The 19,762-nt window shown below is 41.4% G+C and overlaps 1 protein-coding gene and 1 long non-coding RNA gene across 18 annotated transcripts in view; one reads left to right on the forward strand and one right to left on the reverse strand.

The window, feature by feature from the left end:
- The window catches only part of NAB1 (NGFI-A binding protein 1), a 179,573-nt gene that overhangs the window by 119,640 nt on the left and 40,171 nt on the right, over positions 1-19,762 (forward strand). For 4 of the 17 annotated variants that reach the window (XM_077956058.1, XM_077956061.1, XM_015110571.3 and 1 more), the window contains exon 1: positions 16,686-17,300. Coding sequence is in view for 5 of the 17 variants with exons in the window: in XM_028830354.2 (XP_028686187.1) it covers positions 17,892-17,938 (47 nt within the window). In the remaining 12 variants the exon portion in view is untranslated. Of the gene's footprint in view, positions 1-14,196; positions 14,332-14,717; positions 14,816-16,685; positions 17,342-17,788; positions 17,939-19,762 lie in introns of those variants that run through there. The other 13 variants (XM_077956060.1, XM_028830359.2, XM_077956069.1 and 10 more) reach the window with 8 other exon arrangements.
- Positions 8,874-16,286, reverse strand: LOC106992670 (uncharacterized). The gene is made up of 3 exons (XR_013402084.1): positions 16,151-16,286; positions 11,631-11,696; positions 8,874-9,425 (listed from the first exon to the last, which is right to left on the reverse strand). It is a non-coding gene; the product is annotated as an uncharacterized LOC106992670 (long non-coding RNA).

Raw genomic sequence — 19,762 nt, forward strand, 5'->3', positions numbered from 1 at the left:
GGCAAAACCCCATCTCTACTAAAAATACAAAAATTAGCTGGGCATGGTGGCACACATCTATAGTTCCAGCTACTTGGGAGGCTGAGGTGGGAGAATCACCTGAGCTCAGGAGGTAGAGGCTGCAGTGAGCTAAAACCACTGCACTCTCTCCTGGGCAACTGGAGTAAGACCCTGTCTCAAAAAAAAAAAAGAAAAGAAAAGAAAAAGACACTATGGTCTTACTGGGTCCAAAGAGTGACAAGGGTGAGTTGTGTTTCCATTGCTAGGTCTAGAGGGAAGTGGGAAGCTTGACCATTTCACTACTGCTCTCCTTCCTTGCAGCCTCACAGGCTCTAAGTATGGTCCTGCATGGTCCATGCTGTGGCAAATGCCCTTGCTGCATCTGAACCTGCCTAGCCATGGTGGGGCTCCAACCTGGGGTCCTGCAATTATAGCTCTCTTGGAGTCCCTGTCAGTCAATGATAGTCACCATTTCCCATATTCTCAGCATAGAACGAGAGTAGCTGGGTCCCAAGAAGCTTCTAACTTAGCCACATGCTGTGCTTCCTCCAAGAATGCCCAGGCCCTTAAATTTATCCCAGGATGTCAACTTAGGTTTGCTGATTCCTAATGATAATTTTATTTCAGGTCCTCATTACTGTTCTGTGAGAATGGGCCTTGGCCTGGTTACCCTGATCAACCTTGAAAGAGCAGGGTAGAAAATGTGTCCTTGCCTTTCCAGATGGTCAAGGCTCCATCCTCATATTATCCAACCACTTCATCGGGGACCAATTTTGTTTACCCTGAGTTTCAGAGAATAGCATAATACCAGAAGGATGGGTAAACTCTACTCCCAACATTTCCATAGCTAAGGGGGCAACTGGAATGACTTGGAAGGCTACAAATGAAATCCTCTTATGCCAATTTAAAAAAATCCATGACAAAGCAGTAATATGTGGTCACTGCAGAATATATAGAATGTACAGAATATTACAAAGAAGAAAATAAAAATCCCTCATAATCCATCCACAGATAACCCGTTAATGCTGTAGAGGACTCTTGTCCTAACTTGCCTTCCCACCCACCCTTGCAGTACTCTCCCATACCCATCCAACAATTCAGACAAGTTGCTGCTCTGAACACTCCATTCTTTACTTCTTTGTGCATTGTACTTCCTTGTCCTGCAATGCCTTCCTTTCTATTTTTGCCTGTTGAAATCTACTTCTTTTAACGTCCAGATTGAATGTCACCTTCCTCTTAAATGCATTCTGCTCACACCCTCTGAATGAAGCTCCACCTACTCGGACCACCCACAATTTGTACTTTACTTGAGACACATATATCATGCCTTTGAATTATACTAATTTTTGCAATAGTGTCAACTCCATGAGTAAAGTGAAAGTTTGAGAGTAATTCCTACTTGAGAGTAAGAATTTTGTTGCACTCAACTTTTCCTTTTTTTTTTTTTTTTTTTTTTTTTTTCTGAGACAGGGTTTCGCTCTTGTTGCCCAGGCTGGAGTGCAATGGCGCGATCTTGGCTCACTGCAGCCTCCTCATTTCAGGTTCAAGTGATTCTCTCGCCTCAGCCTCCTGAGTAGCTGGGATTACAGGTGCCCACCACCATGCCCAGTGGAGATGGGGTTTCACGTTGGCCAGGCTGGTCTCGAACTCCTGACCTCTGGTGATCCACCTGCCTCGGCCACCCAAAGTGCTGGGATTATAGGCATGAGCCACCGCACCCAATCTGTATTCAACTTTTCATCTCCCATGTCAACTGGTACAGTGCAAATAGTTATGCACTCAGCAAATGTTTGTTAAAAAATACATGTGTGTACCTAGCAATAGAGAGATAACATATCAATTAAGTTGGCCTAGTCAAATTATTTAACTTTATTAAAATAAAAAATGATAGGGCCAGGTACTGTGGCTCACACCTGCAATCTCAGTGACTCAGGAGACTGATACAGGAAGATCACCTGAGGCCAGGAATTCAAGACCAGCCTAAATAACAAAGCAAGACCCTGTCTCCACAACAAATTAAAAAATTAGCCAGGCATAGTGGTCACATGCCTATAGTTGTAGCTGTTTGGGAGGCTGAGGCAGGAAGATCGCTTGAGCCCAGAAGTTTGAGGTTACATTGAGCTATGATTGTGCCACTTCACTCCAGCCTGGGCAACAAAGCAAGATTCTGTGTCTTAAAAAAAAGAAAAGTATCAAATGTCTGTTATATGGAAGACTCCAGGTATTTACTGTTTCAAACTTTTCTTAAATTTATTTTTTTAAAGTTCAGATGTACAAAATTACAAATAATAATATAATAAACACCCACATACCCAGCATCCATATTAAGAAACAAAACATTACCAATATAACTGAAGTCCTGTAAATTCCATCCTTCTACACCCCTTTATGCCTCTACCATAGTTAGGCAAATCCTGAACTTGGGGATTAATCTTTCTAAGCATTTATTTTTATTTTAACCATACTACACATGTATTTATAATGTGTGTTTGTTGGATTATTTAAGAATATTCAATTCTGCTATACAAAATAAGACAAACACATAGGGAGAAAAAAATGAAACTAAGAATTGAAGCAAGTAGCTTATGAAACAGGCAAAATTCCTACAAAATGTAGTAGCGCATTTGTGTAATGAACATAATTAGAAAGAGATGGAAAGAGCAAGAAACACATAATAGTCATGATACATGAGGCCCTGAATCATCCAATTTTCATGACGTACTGAAGATACTTAAGGCATATCAGGCATTCTCTATTCAAAAGGTTTTAATTTGGCCAACCATTGGCTCCTCACATCCTCTGCAAAAGAAATATAAATAAAATTCATAGCTGCTGATTCATACTGACAAGCTACCGCCGTCAACCAGACCTACTTTGCTCCCAAGACTTTAGAGCAAGTGTGTGTTTTGACCCCAAACACCCCTGTCTGTGGGGCTGCTTTGGTTAAATCTCAACTCTGATCTTTGCAAGCAAACCCTTGGTTAGGAAGGCTGATGTGGCAAGGAGAGACAGGACTGAGGATTCAGGTGTTGTCATCTTTCCACCCTGCTTCCTGTGACACATCTTAAATGTGTTAACCCACTCCATGTCTTTCACCTAGCTTCTTATGGTGTGTTTTAAATTGATTTAATAAGCCAAGTGATTCGAGGATTTTGTTTTGGTTCATGAGCCTTTCTTGTTCTACGATCCCTTGAATAGCTTGCCTGTTAGTGTACTTATAGGCTACCATTGCAGCAACAATGGTTGTTGTTTCCCACACAATAGCATTTGCAAGTTTTTAATCTGGATAGAAATATATTCTACACATTCAACAGAAATTTTTTTTTAAGAGACAGGGTCTTGCTCTGTCACCCAGAATGCACTCATAGCTCACTGCACTCATAGCTCACTGCAGCCTACAACTCTTGGGCTCAAGGAATCCTCCCACCTCAGCCTCCTGAGTAGCTAGGACCATGGGCATGTGCCACCAAGCCTGGCTAATTTTATTTTTTGTAGAGCAGGGCCTTGCTATGTTGCCCAGGCTGGTCTCAAACTCTTGGCCTCAAGAAGTCTTCCTGCCTTGGCCTCCCAAAGTGCTCCCAATTTACAGGCATGAGCCACTGGGTCTGGTCTTGCAACTTGATTTTTGGTCAACTTGATCAACATCTTGTTTGTGAGATTCTTCCATGGGAGATATGCATATCTATTTCATTCATTTTCATAGCTATATTCATTGAATATTTCACAATTTACCCATAAATTCTTCTGTTGATCTAATGTACATCATTTCCAATTTTTTTCTATGCTGCTGTGAATATTCTTGTATGTATCTCCTTGGGCACAGGTAAGAGAGCTTCTCAGAGAATATACCTAGGAGCGCAATTTCTGGCTCACAGAGTATGCACAGCTTTAACTTGACTAAATACTGCCAAATTGCTCTCCAAAGTGTTTGTGCTAATTTATACTCTTACCAGAAGTAAGTTCCTATGTTGTTTGTTTTTTGAGACAGGCTCTCACTCTGTTGCCCAGGCTGGAGTGCAAAGGCATTATGGCTCATGGCAGCCTTGGACTGCAGACTTAAGCAATCCTCCCACTTCAGCCTCCCTAGTAGGTGAAACCACAGGCGTCTGCCATCATGCCTGGTTAAGTTTTTATTTTTTGTAGAGACGGGATCTCACTATATTGCTCAGGCTAGTTGCGAACTCCTGGACTCAGGTGATCCTTCTGCCTTGGCCTCCCCAAACACTGGAATTAAAGGCAGTTCCTATGTTCTTAATCCTAGCCAACACTTTGTGCTGTCAGACTTTAAAATTTTTACTGATCTGATGAATGGATGAGCTCTGCTCACAAAGAATCATCTTATGGCATTTCCTCAGTACTTTAATTATGAGGAAAAAAAATCTGTGCAAATTTTGTGTCAGATTTTTGGATTTTCTCATTCTCTGCTTAAGGCCAAGTAAGGTTTCCTCTTTCTATTTCCATCACTGTCAGCACCAAAGGAAAAACTTTGCAACAAAACTTGTTATATTTTTTCAGAAAGATTAAAGTTTGGAAGAATACCATATTGGAGGCTTTAAGTCTCAAAAATATCCCTCTGATTATACAGGGGCATAAGAAAATGAATTTAACTGCATCCATGCAAATCAATCATCACTAAGCGTATGTCGTAATGACGGTAGGTCAGTAGTGGAACAACTATGACTCACAGGCTGAGAATGCCCTCATTTAAGAAATTCTACAAAGTTGCTCCCTACCCCCAGAATATCTACCCCAGGGGCTTGTTCCATGCCTCAAATTCAGCTACTAAAGTACTGAAGTCCAAAATTTTCATATTTAAGAAAACTCCAAAAGAAAACACATCTCAAAAAAAAATTTTATAAGTCATTAGCACCTTATTTGTCACATCTCTTAAAAACACAAAAGGAATGGGCCACAGAACCTGCAAGTGCTAATAGGGCATAAGGTGGAGGCCACCCTCAACTTCTTCCCCTCCCTTTATCCACAACATTCAGACAGACAAATCTCTGTTCTTAGCATCTTGCTTAAATATTTTGGATGGCTCCCCAAAAGGGCTACCTGTATTCTCCAAGTGTGGTCTAGGGGTCCCTTCTGGCTTCAGGTCCTTCACTAAGGTAATCATTTAAAAAGTACAGATTTCCCAAGTGCCAGCCCAGGCCTACTCAATCAGTATGTCTGACAGGGAGATCCTGGAATCTGTTTTCAATAAATAACCCAGTTTGATTTTCTTAAAGTTTTTCACAATTGAGAAGTACAGTGTACAGTAAGTACAGAAAGCATAAATGTGCAGTTCAGTGATTACAAAGTGAACATCCACATAACCATGGTCCAGAACAAGAGAGAGAGCCTTGCTTGCCAGCACTTCAGAAGCCCCCTTGTTCCCCTTTCAATGATTTCTCTCTTCCCTTAGTCATATCTATTATTCTCATGTCTGACACTCACAGCTTGATTCTTGCACTCACTGGTAGTGAGAACTACAGCTACAAGATAAAGTCCAGACTGCTTAGCATGTCAGAGGTGGCTCCTGCACGATTTGGTCTCTACAATTTCATCTTCTGCCTCTGCCGTCTTCATATGTAATTCTCAAGTCATTTGGAATCAGTTATGCTTCATTTTACAATGATTTCCGTAAGTTACTGCTCATGCTGCCTCACTGCCTCTGTGCTTCTGTACTTGTTGGGGAGTGCCTGCACTTCCTGAGTCTTAATTTCATCCTTCCAGACCTGTCCAATTGTTGCTTGCTTACAAGGCCTACTGACTTCCACCCCTCTGCCCTACCCAAACCAGAACCATCACTCTTTCTTTGTGTGACTAAGAACATCTTATAATGTGTGCAAGTGCTTGTTTAATGTGTATTCCCCTTTCTAGACCAGGAATTAGGGCAGATATTTTTTAATTTTCTTGTGCATATAGGCTTAGTGTATATCCCTCAGTCAGTGCTTATTTGTTGAACAAGCAAATAGTCTCCAGGTATAAACATCTTTGGAAAAGTAGCACACTGCAACCTTAATAACTCTGGGTATATTTGGATCAGATCACGTTCCTCCTTGTCAGGAAACAAATGCAGACATCAGTAACACACTGGGTGCCGGAGAGGAAGGTGAAAGCAAGTGAAGAAAGTGGGATGAAACACTGCAGGAGCAGGAGCGGGGGAGCTAGTGATGTTGTCTGAAGGGCTGCCAGAGCCTACAGAGCAAGGGACAATCAGAGTGCTCCCGGCAGCAATGAGCCTTCCCTTCTGAGAGGGCTCCCAGTTGTCAGACCACTTTGCTGCATGGGGAGCGTGGACTGTTCCAAATTCCTTACATCTTTTCCTGCCTCTGATTGTCCTCACATTGTCCATCTTCTTCTCTGAGTATCCATTCTGCTTGCAAAATGCCACCTTTTAAGTAAGTAACCTGCCTATTTTTGACCTTAGCATCAAAACTCCTATCCATCCATAGTATGTGAGTGGGAGTGGAAGGAGACAATGAGCCAGCCACACAGAGGGGCCTTGTGTAACTGCTTGGTGCTCAGAGGATCTGGACAGAAGCATCTGGGCAGCCTGCCACAGGAAACTTCACAGCAATGTCAATAGTCCCGACGAAAACGAACCTTGACTATTGGGCAAACTGAGAGGGTGGAAGGACAGGAATGAGCATCACTTGAAATCTACTGATGCTGGAAAAGATACTGTAAAGCAAAATTTAAAACCAAAAAGTAGTTAATAAATTTAGGCCCCTTCTACTGTATGGGTCTGAAAGAGAGCCATCACTGGTGGTTTGATACCTGGGGAAAGGGTGAAGGCAGCTTTGAGTGGAGATGATCAAGGCAGGTCTGGAGCCCACACTTGGGAGATGCTTGCATCTGCAAAATGAAGAAAGAACTGCAGTCTCAGAGAAAGGGGGCTCTGCTATCCTCCCCTAAGGAACCATAGCAGCAGATGGGTCTCAAGCAGCACTGGACCAGTTTGGCACATGGTGGGCCAGTTTTCTGCAGCTAAACAGGGACTGGAACAAACAAACAGGGCATCAGAGGTGGCCCAGATGCCAGTTCTGTCATTGGGTGTGAAAGCCCAGTGAACGTCACATTTTGAACTGCAAAAGCTCTGGGACTGCATAGGTCCCCGGAACAGGAGGATCCTCAAGAAGATATAAAGAGATACATGCTTGAACGATTAATCAGGAAAAAAAGACTATTTGTGACATCAGATTTAAAGCCGTTCAAGCCAACTCTATATCTATAAATATATATAAAATCAATATTAACACATTCAATTTTTTTGTAGCTAGTTGGGTGATAAGGCAACTCAGGATTGTATCTGAATCAGCATGGTGAAAGTATTTGGTGTGGTGGGGTATCTATGTCTTGAGGGTCCACCATGTGTCAGATGGTATACCCTCAAGACATGTAGTTATATAGGACAGATGACAGACTAAGTGCTTGACACATACTTTTTAGCTCCCAGTTTTTGTTGACCTGCTGGTTTTTGTTGCCCTCTGCAAACAAGTGGATAAATACATACAATTTTGTTTTCATTTTTATTTGTAAACTGCTTTTGAAGCAGAACCTTTGTTTAAAAACATTTATTTTCTTCCTGATTTTCAAAGTAATGCATGTTTAATGTTGTGTTTTTGTTTTTGTTTTTTTTAAGACAGAGTCTCACTCTGTCACCCAGGCTGGAGTGCAATGGCATGATCTCGACTCACTGCAACCTCCGCCTCCTGGGTTCAAGTGATTCTCCTGCCTCAGCCTCCCAAGCAGCCAGGACTAAACATGCCACCATGCCTGGCTAAGTTTTTGTATTTTTAGTAGAGATGGGGCTTCACTGTGTTAGCCAGGATGGTCTCCATCTCCTGACCTCGTGATCCACCTACCTCGGCCTCCCAAAGTCCTAGGATTATAGGCGTGAGCCACCGCGCCTGGCCGAAATGTTTAAAAATTGAAAAAAGCATAAAGAAGAAAATAAAAATTATCTATAATACCATCACCCAGAGATAATTACTGCTAACATTTAGTACATTTCCTTCCATGTTTATTTAGGTATAGAGATTACAGGTTGTTTTGCTCTGTTCTATTTTTACCCATAACATTATGAGCATTTCCCAATATTATTAAATATTAATTTAATATATTCCATCATATAGATGTAATACAACTTATTTAACCAATACATTATTTTTTATTTTTTCCATTTCACAAATAATGTTGTAATAAAAATGTATAAACTTAAATGTGTACAAACTTAGCATAATATCTTAGAAGTGAATTTGTTGGCTGAAATCATATAGACATGTTGAAACTCTTGGTTCGACTTGCCAAACTGCTGTTCTAAAGGTTGTTTATTTTTTTTACCAGCAATGATGAGCCCCTAACCTCTGCAACACTGTGATTATTTGGAACAGTTTATTTAAGGAATATAATTTATAGTTGGAAAAAACCCTTACTCTGCCACTATGAGAAATTATTATAGTAAGGAATGAAAAAATACAATAGATAGAAAACTTTAAAGTTCTTGACTACCACGTATTATTGCCAGTCCTGGGTAAGCTGAGTCATGATGTATACGTCCAGGTACACAACAATATAATTCAAACTGTAAAGATGTAACTTTGCAATTATATGCAAACAGAACGTTTGATTTATCTGTATTTCAGTAGTTTAAAAGTCTCTCATTGTAGGATACATGCATTGTCCTTTCAAAGTATCCGCTCCTAGAAGGCAGTGTTGAGTAATTTGTTGTGACAGTTCGCCAACTCATCAATATTAACACATTCAATTTTTTTTTTTTTTTTTTTTTTTGGTAGCTAGATGGGTGATATGGCAACTCAGGATGATATCTGAATCAGCATGGTAAAGTATTTGATGTGCTGGCGTAGTTTTTGAACCCATTCTCCTTTTCTTTCCTTTTCCTGACACTTACCTCTTGCAATCCAAGCGAAGAGAGAAGACTGGCTGCTGTTTCTCTGTCCCTTCTCCCTGCAGATCTGTCCCAACTACTCCATCCCAACACTCCCATCTGTCCCACGTCAAGAGGCTGGTGTAGAGGAGTTTATGTGAGGACGATCTCTTCTTTGCCCCCTCTGCCTTTTCTTTCCATTTCTTTTTCAGGGGAGCCCTGCACTTGGTACTTTTTCTTTGGCTTTTCACTTCTCCCAAAATAGTTATGTCTACTTTAGTCACTTTTCATAAGTACAGACACATCTTCTGTAATCTCCATTCTCTTTCCCCACTTCCTTCCAATTCTTGCCCAGTTGCTTTAAGAAGGGCTCCCTTCCTTAACATGCCCTCTTCCTATTTCCTTGCTCCTTTCATGAAAAAGCCAACATCTTGGCTGACAAGTCACACACCTTTGTCAAGGAAACAAACAAAATCCTCCATCCACCCTCATGTGGAGTGCTTCACAGGGGTACTCCAGCTGCTGAGTCCTTTGGCTGCAGTCCTTTGACCTAGAAGAAGAGAGAAGCCCAGAGACTGAGCTGGGAGAGTGGGCACAGACTTGCCATTGATCTCAGCAAACTGGGTGGAGAAAGGCAAAGCCAAAGCTGGGACTGTGAGGAACAAGGTGGCCAAGAATGCAGTGTGCAGTGGAAGACGGTTTGAATACATTCCAGAGATGGGGAGCAGAGCACTTTAACCTACTCTCCACCCTGGCTTGTGTTGTTAACAGACAATTATTAATGGCCAGGAATGAGCAGACAGTAGCCAGTGTGGCTGAGGCCTAAAACGGTGTTACAGATTAGTTAACTATACAAGTCCTGCACAGTGGATGCTGGGAGAAAAGGGAAGGAGTGGGAAGAGAAGATAGAGTTGCAGAGTTTTAACCACTGTTGCCAAAGATAGGGGATAGAAGAGAAAGAAAAACAAGGCTCTAATCCTTAAAAAATTTCCCAAATTTCTCTTAAGAAAGTCTTTTCAAAAGTTTCCGTTTACATTTCTTCTGTCTTAAACACAAATTTTAACCATAATTACTATTCAGTCAATTAAATGCTTGGTTGTACTTACTGCCTAATATATTTTTCTACTCTTTCTATAAGCAATGTGTAGTATAAATTTCCTTATCTGTAGAAATCAATTGGATTAGATAATTTCTAGGATCCCACCTAATCCCCCAAAGTTTATAATATGGTATTTTCACTTGTATTTTATAAGCACTGGTAGCCCATCCTGGGAATCTAACCATCTTGGGTTTTTTGTTGTTGTTGTTTATTTTTTCTTACAACAGAGATTGCATTATAAGTTCAAAATAACCAACTTATAAAGAAATAAACAACTGGAAACTAAACTAGTTGCATGTTGAATTTCTGCAAGGTATTTGAATATATTTTGAATACACAAAAGAAGATGAACTAGGTAAATTTTATAATCCTTTATACCTTAAAATTCTATAGTATCTTGTAATAAAATACAATGGATGAAGGTTTGCTTATTTTTCAGAAAAGCAGATATTTTTAAAGTTGTGGCTCTTGAAATTATGAGTTATTATATATTCCTATTAACTTGTCTTTAAGAAACTTATTTATAACCTGTATATATTTTAAAATATTCAAATGTCCATGCATTTACAAGTTTATTTAGTCTACAATACACTTCCAAAGCTTTGAATTTCATATTGCAAAATAAGGGAAATTTTAATTATATTCTGGTAATATGAATATTGTACATGACTCAGTTAATTGTAGGGCTACCACCACACAGAGTGGAAAATTTGTTAAGTATAGAATTGTTCTGAGGCAATAATAGGCAAGAATTATATTGTATCTTAGATCTTGTAGGTCATAAGCCATAATGTTATTCTTCCTCTCCTCTAAGAACATTTTAAATCTATTCTTTTGTTTGGAATTACTGAAGCATTTTAAAGCAAGAAATCTTTCCAAAAGTAATAAATTAATGTTCTTTCAGTGAGATTTTCATTCAAAAGTCAAAATCACTACCAACTTCCTACATTTTTTTTTCGCTGAAAACTTTTTTTTAGTTTCACAAAGTGGAAATGTTTTTTTTTTTTAATTTGTCAAAAGAATCCCCTATTTTTGCAAATGCTAAAATAATGCACTAATCATTGAAGCAGTTTTCATAACAATTTCTTAAAACCCCTTTTAAACATATATTTACTGAATTCAATAGAAGTATAAGGCATAGTTGCTCTTTCCAAGGGGGCCTTACTGTATACTTAGGATAAATATAAATTAAGTAAAAATGCATAAATAACTATGAGCCTTCCATGTGGTACAAAAGAGAAGTGGAATGGGAGTTAGGGAAAGCAGAAGCTACAGAGGAAGGTGGAGCTCACGGTGATCTTCAAGGAAGTTAAACTGGACCTTTAAAGATGGGAGAAACACTTGTGTCAGTGTTTCTGAAACCTCCAGCACTGACTTGGCTGCTTAGAGCTATTTGTGTAATGGTCCAGACATACGCTGTGGGACAGAACTCTTGGCCTCAAAGCCTGGCTCTCCCATGTTACCTAAACAGGTTATTTTAGTACCCCACATTTCAGTTTCCTCAGTTCTACCAGAGAATGAAGTGAATAATACTGCATACTTTATAGCGCTGTTACGAGGATGAGATGAATTAGTACCGATAAAGTGCTACAGCACTTATTAGGCACTCAATACATGTTAGTTATTATTTTCTTGCACCACTAAAATAGCATTTACCCTTGGGAGGTGAGCTTGAACCCAGGAGTTTGAGACCAGTCTGGCCAACATGGTGAAACTCCGTTTCTATAAAAAACACAAAAATTAGCCGGGCATGGTGGTGCGCCTATAAGTCTCAGCTATTTAGTAGACTGAGGTGGGAAGATCACTGGAGCCTGGGAGGTTGAGGCTGCAGTGAAAGCCGTGATTGTGCCACTGTACTCTAGCCTGGGTGACAGAGTGAGACCCTGTCTCAAAAACAAAAACAAACAAACAAAGAGTTTACTTAATAGTTCTCATTTTAAAATTAAGGGTTTTTGCTCAAGGAAATCTATTTAAAAGGTATTTTGAGATCATTGTTCTAAATGCATAATGAATCTAATTTGCCTCAATAGAAGAAAACCATAAAAACAAATACAAGGAAAACAGTGCTATTAAATTCTAGCTATATACTGAGGCCTGCCAAAGGCTCTGAGCTGAAGCCTGTTTCCTCGTTGTAAAAAAAAAAAAAAACAGAATTCACCAAGTATTAGAGGGATTACAGACATACTGGCACCAATTTAAATTTCTTCCTTCAAAGGACTGAAAGAATTGAAAAGGGAATAGCTTGTTTCAGTATGTGGTTTACTGCTATTTAATGTCAACGTTCATCTTCCATATCGAATCATCTCAGCATGCTTCTGTGCTTTGACAGAGTCATCAGAGGACAAAGTGAAGGAGCAGTGTTCATTTACCATTGACTGGTCTTGTGTTCAAAGGTGTGTCATATATACTGACTGTATATTTTCAGTGGCATACGTTATATTCTATTTTCCATGAATTTCAACTTCCATTCAGAAGCAGAAAGAAATTATTCCTTTTCTTTAATTTTTAAACTTGAGAGCAGCCATAAAAAAAGAACGAGTTCATGTCTTTTGTGGGAACATGGATGGAGCTGGAGGCTGTTACCCTTAGCAAACTAACCCAGGAACAGAAAATCAAATACCTCAGGCTCTCACTTACAAGTGGGAGCTAAATGATAAGAACTCATGGACATGAAGAAGGAAACAACAGACACCGGGGTCTACTTGAGTGTGAGGAGTGGCAGGAGGGAGAGGGGGAGAAAAGACAACTATTGGGTAGTGGGCTTAATACCGGGGTGATGAAATAATCAGTACAATGAACCCCAGTGACGCGTTTACCTATGTAACAAACCACATGTGCCCCTCAACCTAAAATAAAAGTTAAACAACAACAACAACTTGAGAGGGGAAATCTGGTTTTCTGAGAAGGGAAATACATCTGGTGATCTGGCTGTGTCCTGTGACACACTCCACAGTATGGATTAAAATTATGAACAGGCCTGTAAAATAAGCTTCTCCCAAATCTACTCCTAACAGGTAAAAAACAAAAACCACGTCAACGACCTGAAAGAAGGCTTTCAAATTTTTAAAAAAGTGTTTTCAAAATTTAAAACTGTACAAGTGATATTTATTTAAGCCATCAGAAGTAGCTCTGTCTTGCCCTTACTTTTATAGATAAGGAATAAGCCTGGGATGATATTTGCAAGAGAGAGAGCTAAGAATAAACACATGAATAATAGATAAAAAACAGAATTTGATATATTTCTCAGGCCACTTTCCAAATGGTGTTAAAAATTCAGAATCTGGTGTATTTATTAACACTTTGTCATTTATTTAAAAAGAAATTCTGTACCTGAAAATCTAATATGAATTACTTTACAACATTCTAAAATTACTTCACAATTTATACACTGCTTCAAAACATATTCTAACTCTTAATATTTTATTGAAAATGTTATATATTTAATCAGAAGTAGGTATCACATATTTTAGACACTTCTATTAGGAAATACAATTCATGCTAATAACATCTACAAAATACAAAAACTATTATTCATGTTTTCCATTTCATTTATTCAACAAATATTTATTAAGTGACCAGTATGCGTCAGCCAGTGTTCTAGCCACTGAAGATACAGCAGTTAATAAAATGCCATAGCTAATAAAAAATTCTGCCTTCTTGGAAATTACATCCATGTCCTTTAGGCTCTTATTGAAATGTAACATGAAACGTGATTTTCCATTTATAAGAAAATTATTTTTTATTTTACTGTGATTTGCATTAGGAGTATTACAAAAATAATGTAGTCTCATTCCTCAGTAATTAGTTTTTATATTCATCTTTTAGAGTGCATGAAAAGATAATAAAAACTATAAACAGAGACAAAACATTTTCCTTTGTCTTTTAGACTTCCTTTTGTTCTCCTTATTTTCACTGTTTTATAGCAAAGCCCTGGGGGCAGGGAACCATCCATGACTTACTTGTCTTTGTGTTCCAAGCATCCAGCCCTAAACCTGGCACATTCTTGATGCTCAACAAGCTGTACTGAATAAATGAGTAACTTCAATGTACAGGTATTTATAATAAAATCACACCAGGAGAAACCAAAACTATTGCATGGACGTTTAACAAAAGATATCCAAAGTGGTCTGAATGGGAACTATTTGTGTTACCACATTCTTACACCTGTCTGGGATGCCTCCAAGAACACACTAAAGCCTTGAAACTGTTTGATCTCTTCCAGAGGGCCTTCAGAGGATAATCAGACACCATAATTGTTACCTTCCAGGATGGAATGTGCATCTCTTTGCTTTCCTCTAACAAATCCTCAGAGCGTGGGAGTGGGAGAAGACTGTGTGTGTGCTGGAGTCCAGAGGAGGTATTAGGGATGGCATGAGTGACAAAAACTGGTAAGGTAGAAAAAAAGAATCCATCGTCTGACTTGTCTCACATACAGGCGATGCTTCAGTTCTTTTTGAGCTACCATATTGACTACAGTGTTGTCATATAAATATATGGAATTGGATGCTTAAAAGCTTAAAATTTTATCTTTCCTTCATTTTCCTTCCTCCCACCACTTCCCCCAGCACCACAGGGCGTTTAAGGCAAAGTAAAGTGGGCCAAAAATGCCATTCTTAATGTGGGAAGAATACACTATCTAAATGTGCCCAGAAAACAAACAAGGATAGATTCCACTGTTTAACTGTAGAAATCAGTTACAAGTCAGAAGAAAAAGTTATCTGCCCTGACACATTTCCTTTTCAGCATCATGTTCAGCCGGACACAGACAAGCTTGGGAAGAGGATTTAATGTTGTTTCTTCCAACTCTGGAAACAATTCCACTTGAAGGCTCAATAGTTCAGGTAAGACTACTAATTTTGTAACTCATGAATCAGTGATTATACATCTTTATGGAAAAAAGTTCTTTTTCTCTAGCTGTTCAGAACCAACAATGTTTGCAAAACATCAAGATTCCAGAGAGGAATTAGAAGAGAATTTTGCAGATTTCGTTGCCTGAACATTACCTTCCCCACCAGCCAAGAAATTGGCTCAATCTTCTTTAACATAACCACCTTTCTCTTTAGTAGAACAGGATCCACAGCTGCAAAAACCGTGACAATTAGGGAGACTAAGAGAAACTTCCAGCAGTGATTTCTGCAGTTGAAGAATTTCAGGAATTAAGCAGACTTACTCTTTTGAAATATCAACTCAACTACTCCAGACAAAACCTGTCACTAATATTGAAAAGATTTAACTTTAATTATACATATTCCATTGTGGCATTACTCATTTCTATAACATGATTTCGCAAAAAAAAAAAAAAAGAGGTTCTGTACTTTATTAAAGTCTTTTTCTTTCAATATCATCATCATCCTATCCATTGCTGCAACATAAAGATGTGGTTTGAAGAATTTCCCATCTCAAAGAATGCCTTGTATCCCCATCAGCGAAGTAGGCACACTCTGGGAGGCCAGCCAGGATGTGGGAATGGCCTCCTATAAAACTGAATTTTTATGTGTATGTTAAAATGGGATTCTACCTGTGTTTGCAGTAGTTTTATATTAACGAATGCTCTCTAATCTTCAAGAACACAATGCTAAAATTCTTTAATTTTTCCATTTTTTGCAAAGAATGGAAATATCGATTTAAAAAATAGACTTCCAAAATTTTTTTGGCAATAGCTTAAGTACTTTTTTTTTTTTTTTTTTTGAGACGGAGTTTCGCTCTTGTTGCCCAAGCTGGAGTGCAATGGCACAATCTCGGCTCACTGCAACCTCTGCCTCCCGGGTTCAAGCGATTCTCCTGCCTCAGCCTCCCGAGAAGCTGGGATTTCAGGCATGCGCCACCACGCCCGGCTAGTTTTGTATTTTTTGTAGAGAAGGGATTTCACCACGTTGGCCAGGCTGGTGTCGAACTCCTGACCTCAGGTGATCCGCCCGCCTCGGTCTCCCAAAGTGCTGGGATTACAGGCGTGAGCCCTGGCCAGCTTAAGTACATTTTTGAAGGTGCTTTAATACTCCAGTTAGCAAAGTTTATGCAAACAAAAAAATTCTATATTGTGCCTTGGGAACTCTAATTTAACACACACTAGCACTATACTAGCGCCGTAGTTTTTCTACACCGTGGACACAGAAAACATTAAACAATAAAATAAAAGGCAGATTTTCAGGAGGTTAAAAAGGTTGGAATTAAGTTACCCGGCTAGCTCGACAGTTGTCAAAGGTGTACTTCGGACTCCCTGGCTCTATTCCTCCCTCCTCCTCCGGTCCCAATGCCAGGGCGGAGGTGAGGAGGGGGCATGATGGGCGAGGCAGAGATGCTCTCCCAGCCGCCGGTTCTTCCAGCGCCGCGCACCTGCCGCCCCTTCCTCTGTGCGGTCGCTGCCACCCTCCAGCCGGATGCCTCGCCCCCGGGGCAGGGGCGCACCTGGACCACCTGCCTCCCCGCCTCCGCCCCGAGCTTGCGGGGGCGAGGGGAGCCCGGCGCGGTTTTTTTTTTTTTTTTTTTTTTTTTTTAAAGTCAGCCTCCTAGGGGATGTTGGATTTGGCGGGTGTGCTCTTTGAAATACTATATCGGGAACCTCACACATAATTTTTTTTTTTAATTGCAAATCTTCCCAGTTCACTCCGCAGCTGGAGAGCAGGCCCGAGGCGGCGTCCCCCACCCGTCTCCCTCCTGGTCGTCCCCTCCCCGCGCCCGGAGCGGGACTCGCGGGAGCCGCCCACTCCCGGCGCCCACTTGGTTCCTCCCAGCTGCCGTGTGAATGGGCCGCCCTCCGGATTCCGCGGAGGGGGCGGCGGGAAGGGGCCGAGCCCCGGGCCCAGCGGCCGCCCCCGCCCCCGCCCGGCGGCGGCCCACGCCGGGATCTGCGTCACTCGGCCGCGCGTGGGCGGGAGCCGGAGCGGAGAATGTAGCAAGAGCGGAATCTCCCAATGTGACAGCGCGGGGTGGGGGAGTGGAGGCGGTGGAGGCGGGCGGGGGAGGGGGAGGAGGGTGCAGCCCGCGCGGGGAAGGCAGGGTAGGGGAGAGCAGGGGAGGGGAGGGCAGGGCGCGGCGGGGGAGGCGCTGCCGCCGCCGCCGCCGCCCGCGCGCCGCAGCCCGGAGGAGCCGCCGCCGCGGCCAAGCGAGCGCCGTCGGGGCGGGTGGGCGGGAAGAAGCGGCGGGCCCGAGCTAGCGGGGGGAGCAGAGAGAGCGCGCCCACCACCTTCCCTTCCCCCCTCGATGGGAGCGGGGGCGTCCCGGCTCCTGCAGCCGCCAGAGGAGGGACAGCCGGGGGCCGTCGCTTCGGAGTTGGGGCTGAGCAGTCCTCGGGGAGAGCGCGCCAAGACCGCTGCAGCCGCTGGCTGAGTACGTACCGAAGCGGACGGTCGCCACTCCCGGTCCGCCAAGTACGGGACGCTTTCGCGGCAGAGCGGCCGCGGGCGAACTTGGGGCGGCGGAGTCGCGGGGCCGCGCGGGCACTTTGGGGGCGGTGTCCGGGGAGTGGGCTCCGCGCGGCCGCCGCCGGAAGGAGAGGGCGGCCCCGGGCTCGTGTGGGCGATTCCCGGAGACATTCGGTGTGCCAGGGCCGCGGGGAGCGCGGCCCTGACTCGTGCATTTTCCCTCCGAGAAAGCTTGGGGTGCCGAGTCCGTTCTGCTAAGGGGGCTGGGGGCGTCTCGCGGCGCTCGGAGGAACCGTGGGGCGCTGTGGGGGTGTGCGATGTGGGTTGTTAGCGCCAGCCCCAGAGTTTTGCAGTCGCCTTTGTCAGGGCGGTCTTTTTGTTTGTTTACTTTATAAAAGTGCTGCACTTACCGTCTCGATTTTCTTCTTGGGTATCCTCCCCTTCCGAATGTAGTTTTCTTTTTAAAAGCGGAAGGAGAGTTTTGCATGGAAGAGGCTTACAGAAACTTGGCACTGAGGTGCAGGGAAGCGAGAAACTCTTTGTGCCTCTAAGGCCGATGAGGAATTTGCAAACATGTGGGACGTACAAGCCTTGGATGCAGAGGTGTGTGTGTGACCTTATCATGGAGAAACCCTGAAAATACTGTCCAATCTTTGTGGTCTGCAAGCTCAGAGTTTCCAAAGCTTGGGTTAGGAAACGACACTTCTGATGAGCCTGAATGTTGAAGGATATTGGGGAAAGGGATAGTTGAGATGGAATATGCATTTGTAGATGCTGCAGACCAAGTTTTGCAGCGAGTGATCGGGAGGAATCGTAGAGTTGCATGTACTTACCCCTCGCTTCCTGAGATTCGGGAGGCACCGAAAATTTTGGGATGGCTGTTAATTTAAAATTTCATCTGAAAGAGTCGATTTGGAGTAACTTGTCACTACCAGTTGGTTTGCCAGTGACGTGTCTGCCAACTCAAGGAGTGCAAAGATCAGAAGCTGAAAGAGGAATTCTCAGATCTTGTTTAAAAATATTTTGGCAGTTTTAATAGATAATATGAGATTGCATAGGAACAGAGGAACCGAATTTAAAATAGATTAGTCACGTAGGAAATGCTTAGCTGTTGTTAAAGTATTCACGCAATGACTTACCTTCCTAGGTTTTCACTTTTTTGAAAATTTTTCCCTGAACAACATACTCAATTATGATATTTCATAATCTGTGTGTGTATTATGAGAAGTATGAGAAAGAGAAGATGCATAGGATTTGCTTTTTCTGTTTTGGGTGGAGGTTGAGCTTTTCCTGAAGACCTGAAAGAGCTGCTTCTGATCTAATCTGAGTGCCAGTAAAAGTGGCTCTTAGATGAAAGGCTATCTTTTTCTCCTCCATATTTGTGTCCTTTAAGACATTTAATACTATCCTTTCATTTTTAAAAATATATTTTGTCATCGGTATTAACATACAAATAAGAATTTTCATGAGACTGTAGATGGCTGGCTAGGTCAGCCTTTTTTATCCCTGATTTGGTATTAGATATTGGAACATTAGGTCTTGAAAGAAAATTTCAAGGAACTTCTGGAAGAAGCGTTCTTGTTTCAATTTTATTATTTTTGCCATTTTGCACTAAAGTTAATATGCCATTTCGCTATTAAAAATTTTTTTTTTCTTGGCTCTGATGGTCTCTTGTTACTTGTGAAGGTATCAGTAATAATAGTAATAATGAAAACATTGAGGCACTGTAGATTTTTATTTTATTCTGCCTGCTAATTATGAATGTAATTCAAATGACAAATTCTTAGGATTACTATGGCTGTCACAAGGACGTTTAGTAAGCTTATATGTCTAGTAAATAACTTGGTTTATCTAATAAATACTTTATCTCATTTCAAAATTATTAATTCAATTGAGCAATCTCTTTTTTGTAAGTGGCAAATAACATCCACTGTCGTATGAGAAAGTTAATAGATGTTTATTCTCCTTAGAGAAACAGTGAAAGCATTAGGTATTTTCATCACGCTATAGCTAAGAGCCTATTGGTTTATTAAATATTTGGGGGGGTTTGCACCGTGGATGCTTCTTTGAAAGAAAAAAATTATAAAGTGGGGGACATCTTTGACGAATTTGTTAATGAACTTTAAATATTTAAAGTTCAGGTTGGATGAAAACAGAAGTATGTCAGTTTCTAAAGAAAATATAGACACGGGGTCTCGCCATGTTGCCCAGGTTGGCCTCAAACTCCTGGGCCAAGGGATTAGCCCACCTTAGCCTCCGAAGTTACGTCAGGTTTCATTGGCCTAAGACTTAGGACTCATTTCTTCCATTATAACAAGCCTGGAGCTGTTTTTTGTGAGTGCTATTTATGTGCATTTTTGGAAATGAAATCTTTGTAAAATTTACCTTTAAATGCAAAGCTGTGTTTTGGATGGAAGTGACCATTTT

This window comes from Macaca mulatta, chromosome 12 (genome assembly GCF_049350105.2).
Source record: "Macaca mulatta isolate MMU2019108-1 chromosome 12, T2T-MMU8v2.0, whole genome shotgun sequence".
Lineage (NCBI taxonomy): Eukaryota > Metazoa > Chordata > Mammalia > Primates > Cercopithecidae > Macaca > Macaca mulatta.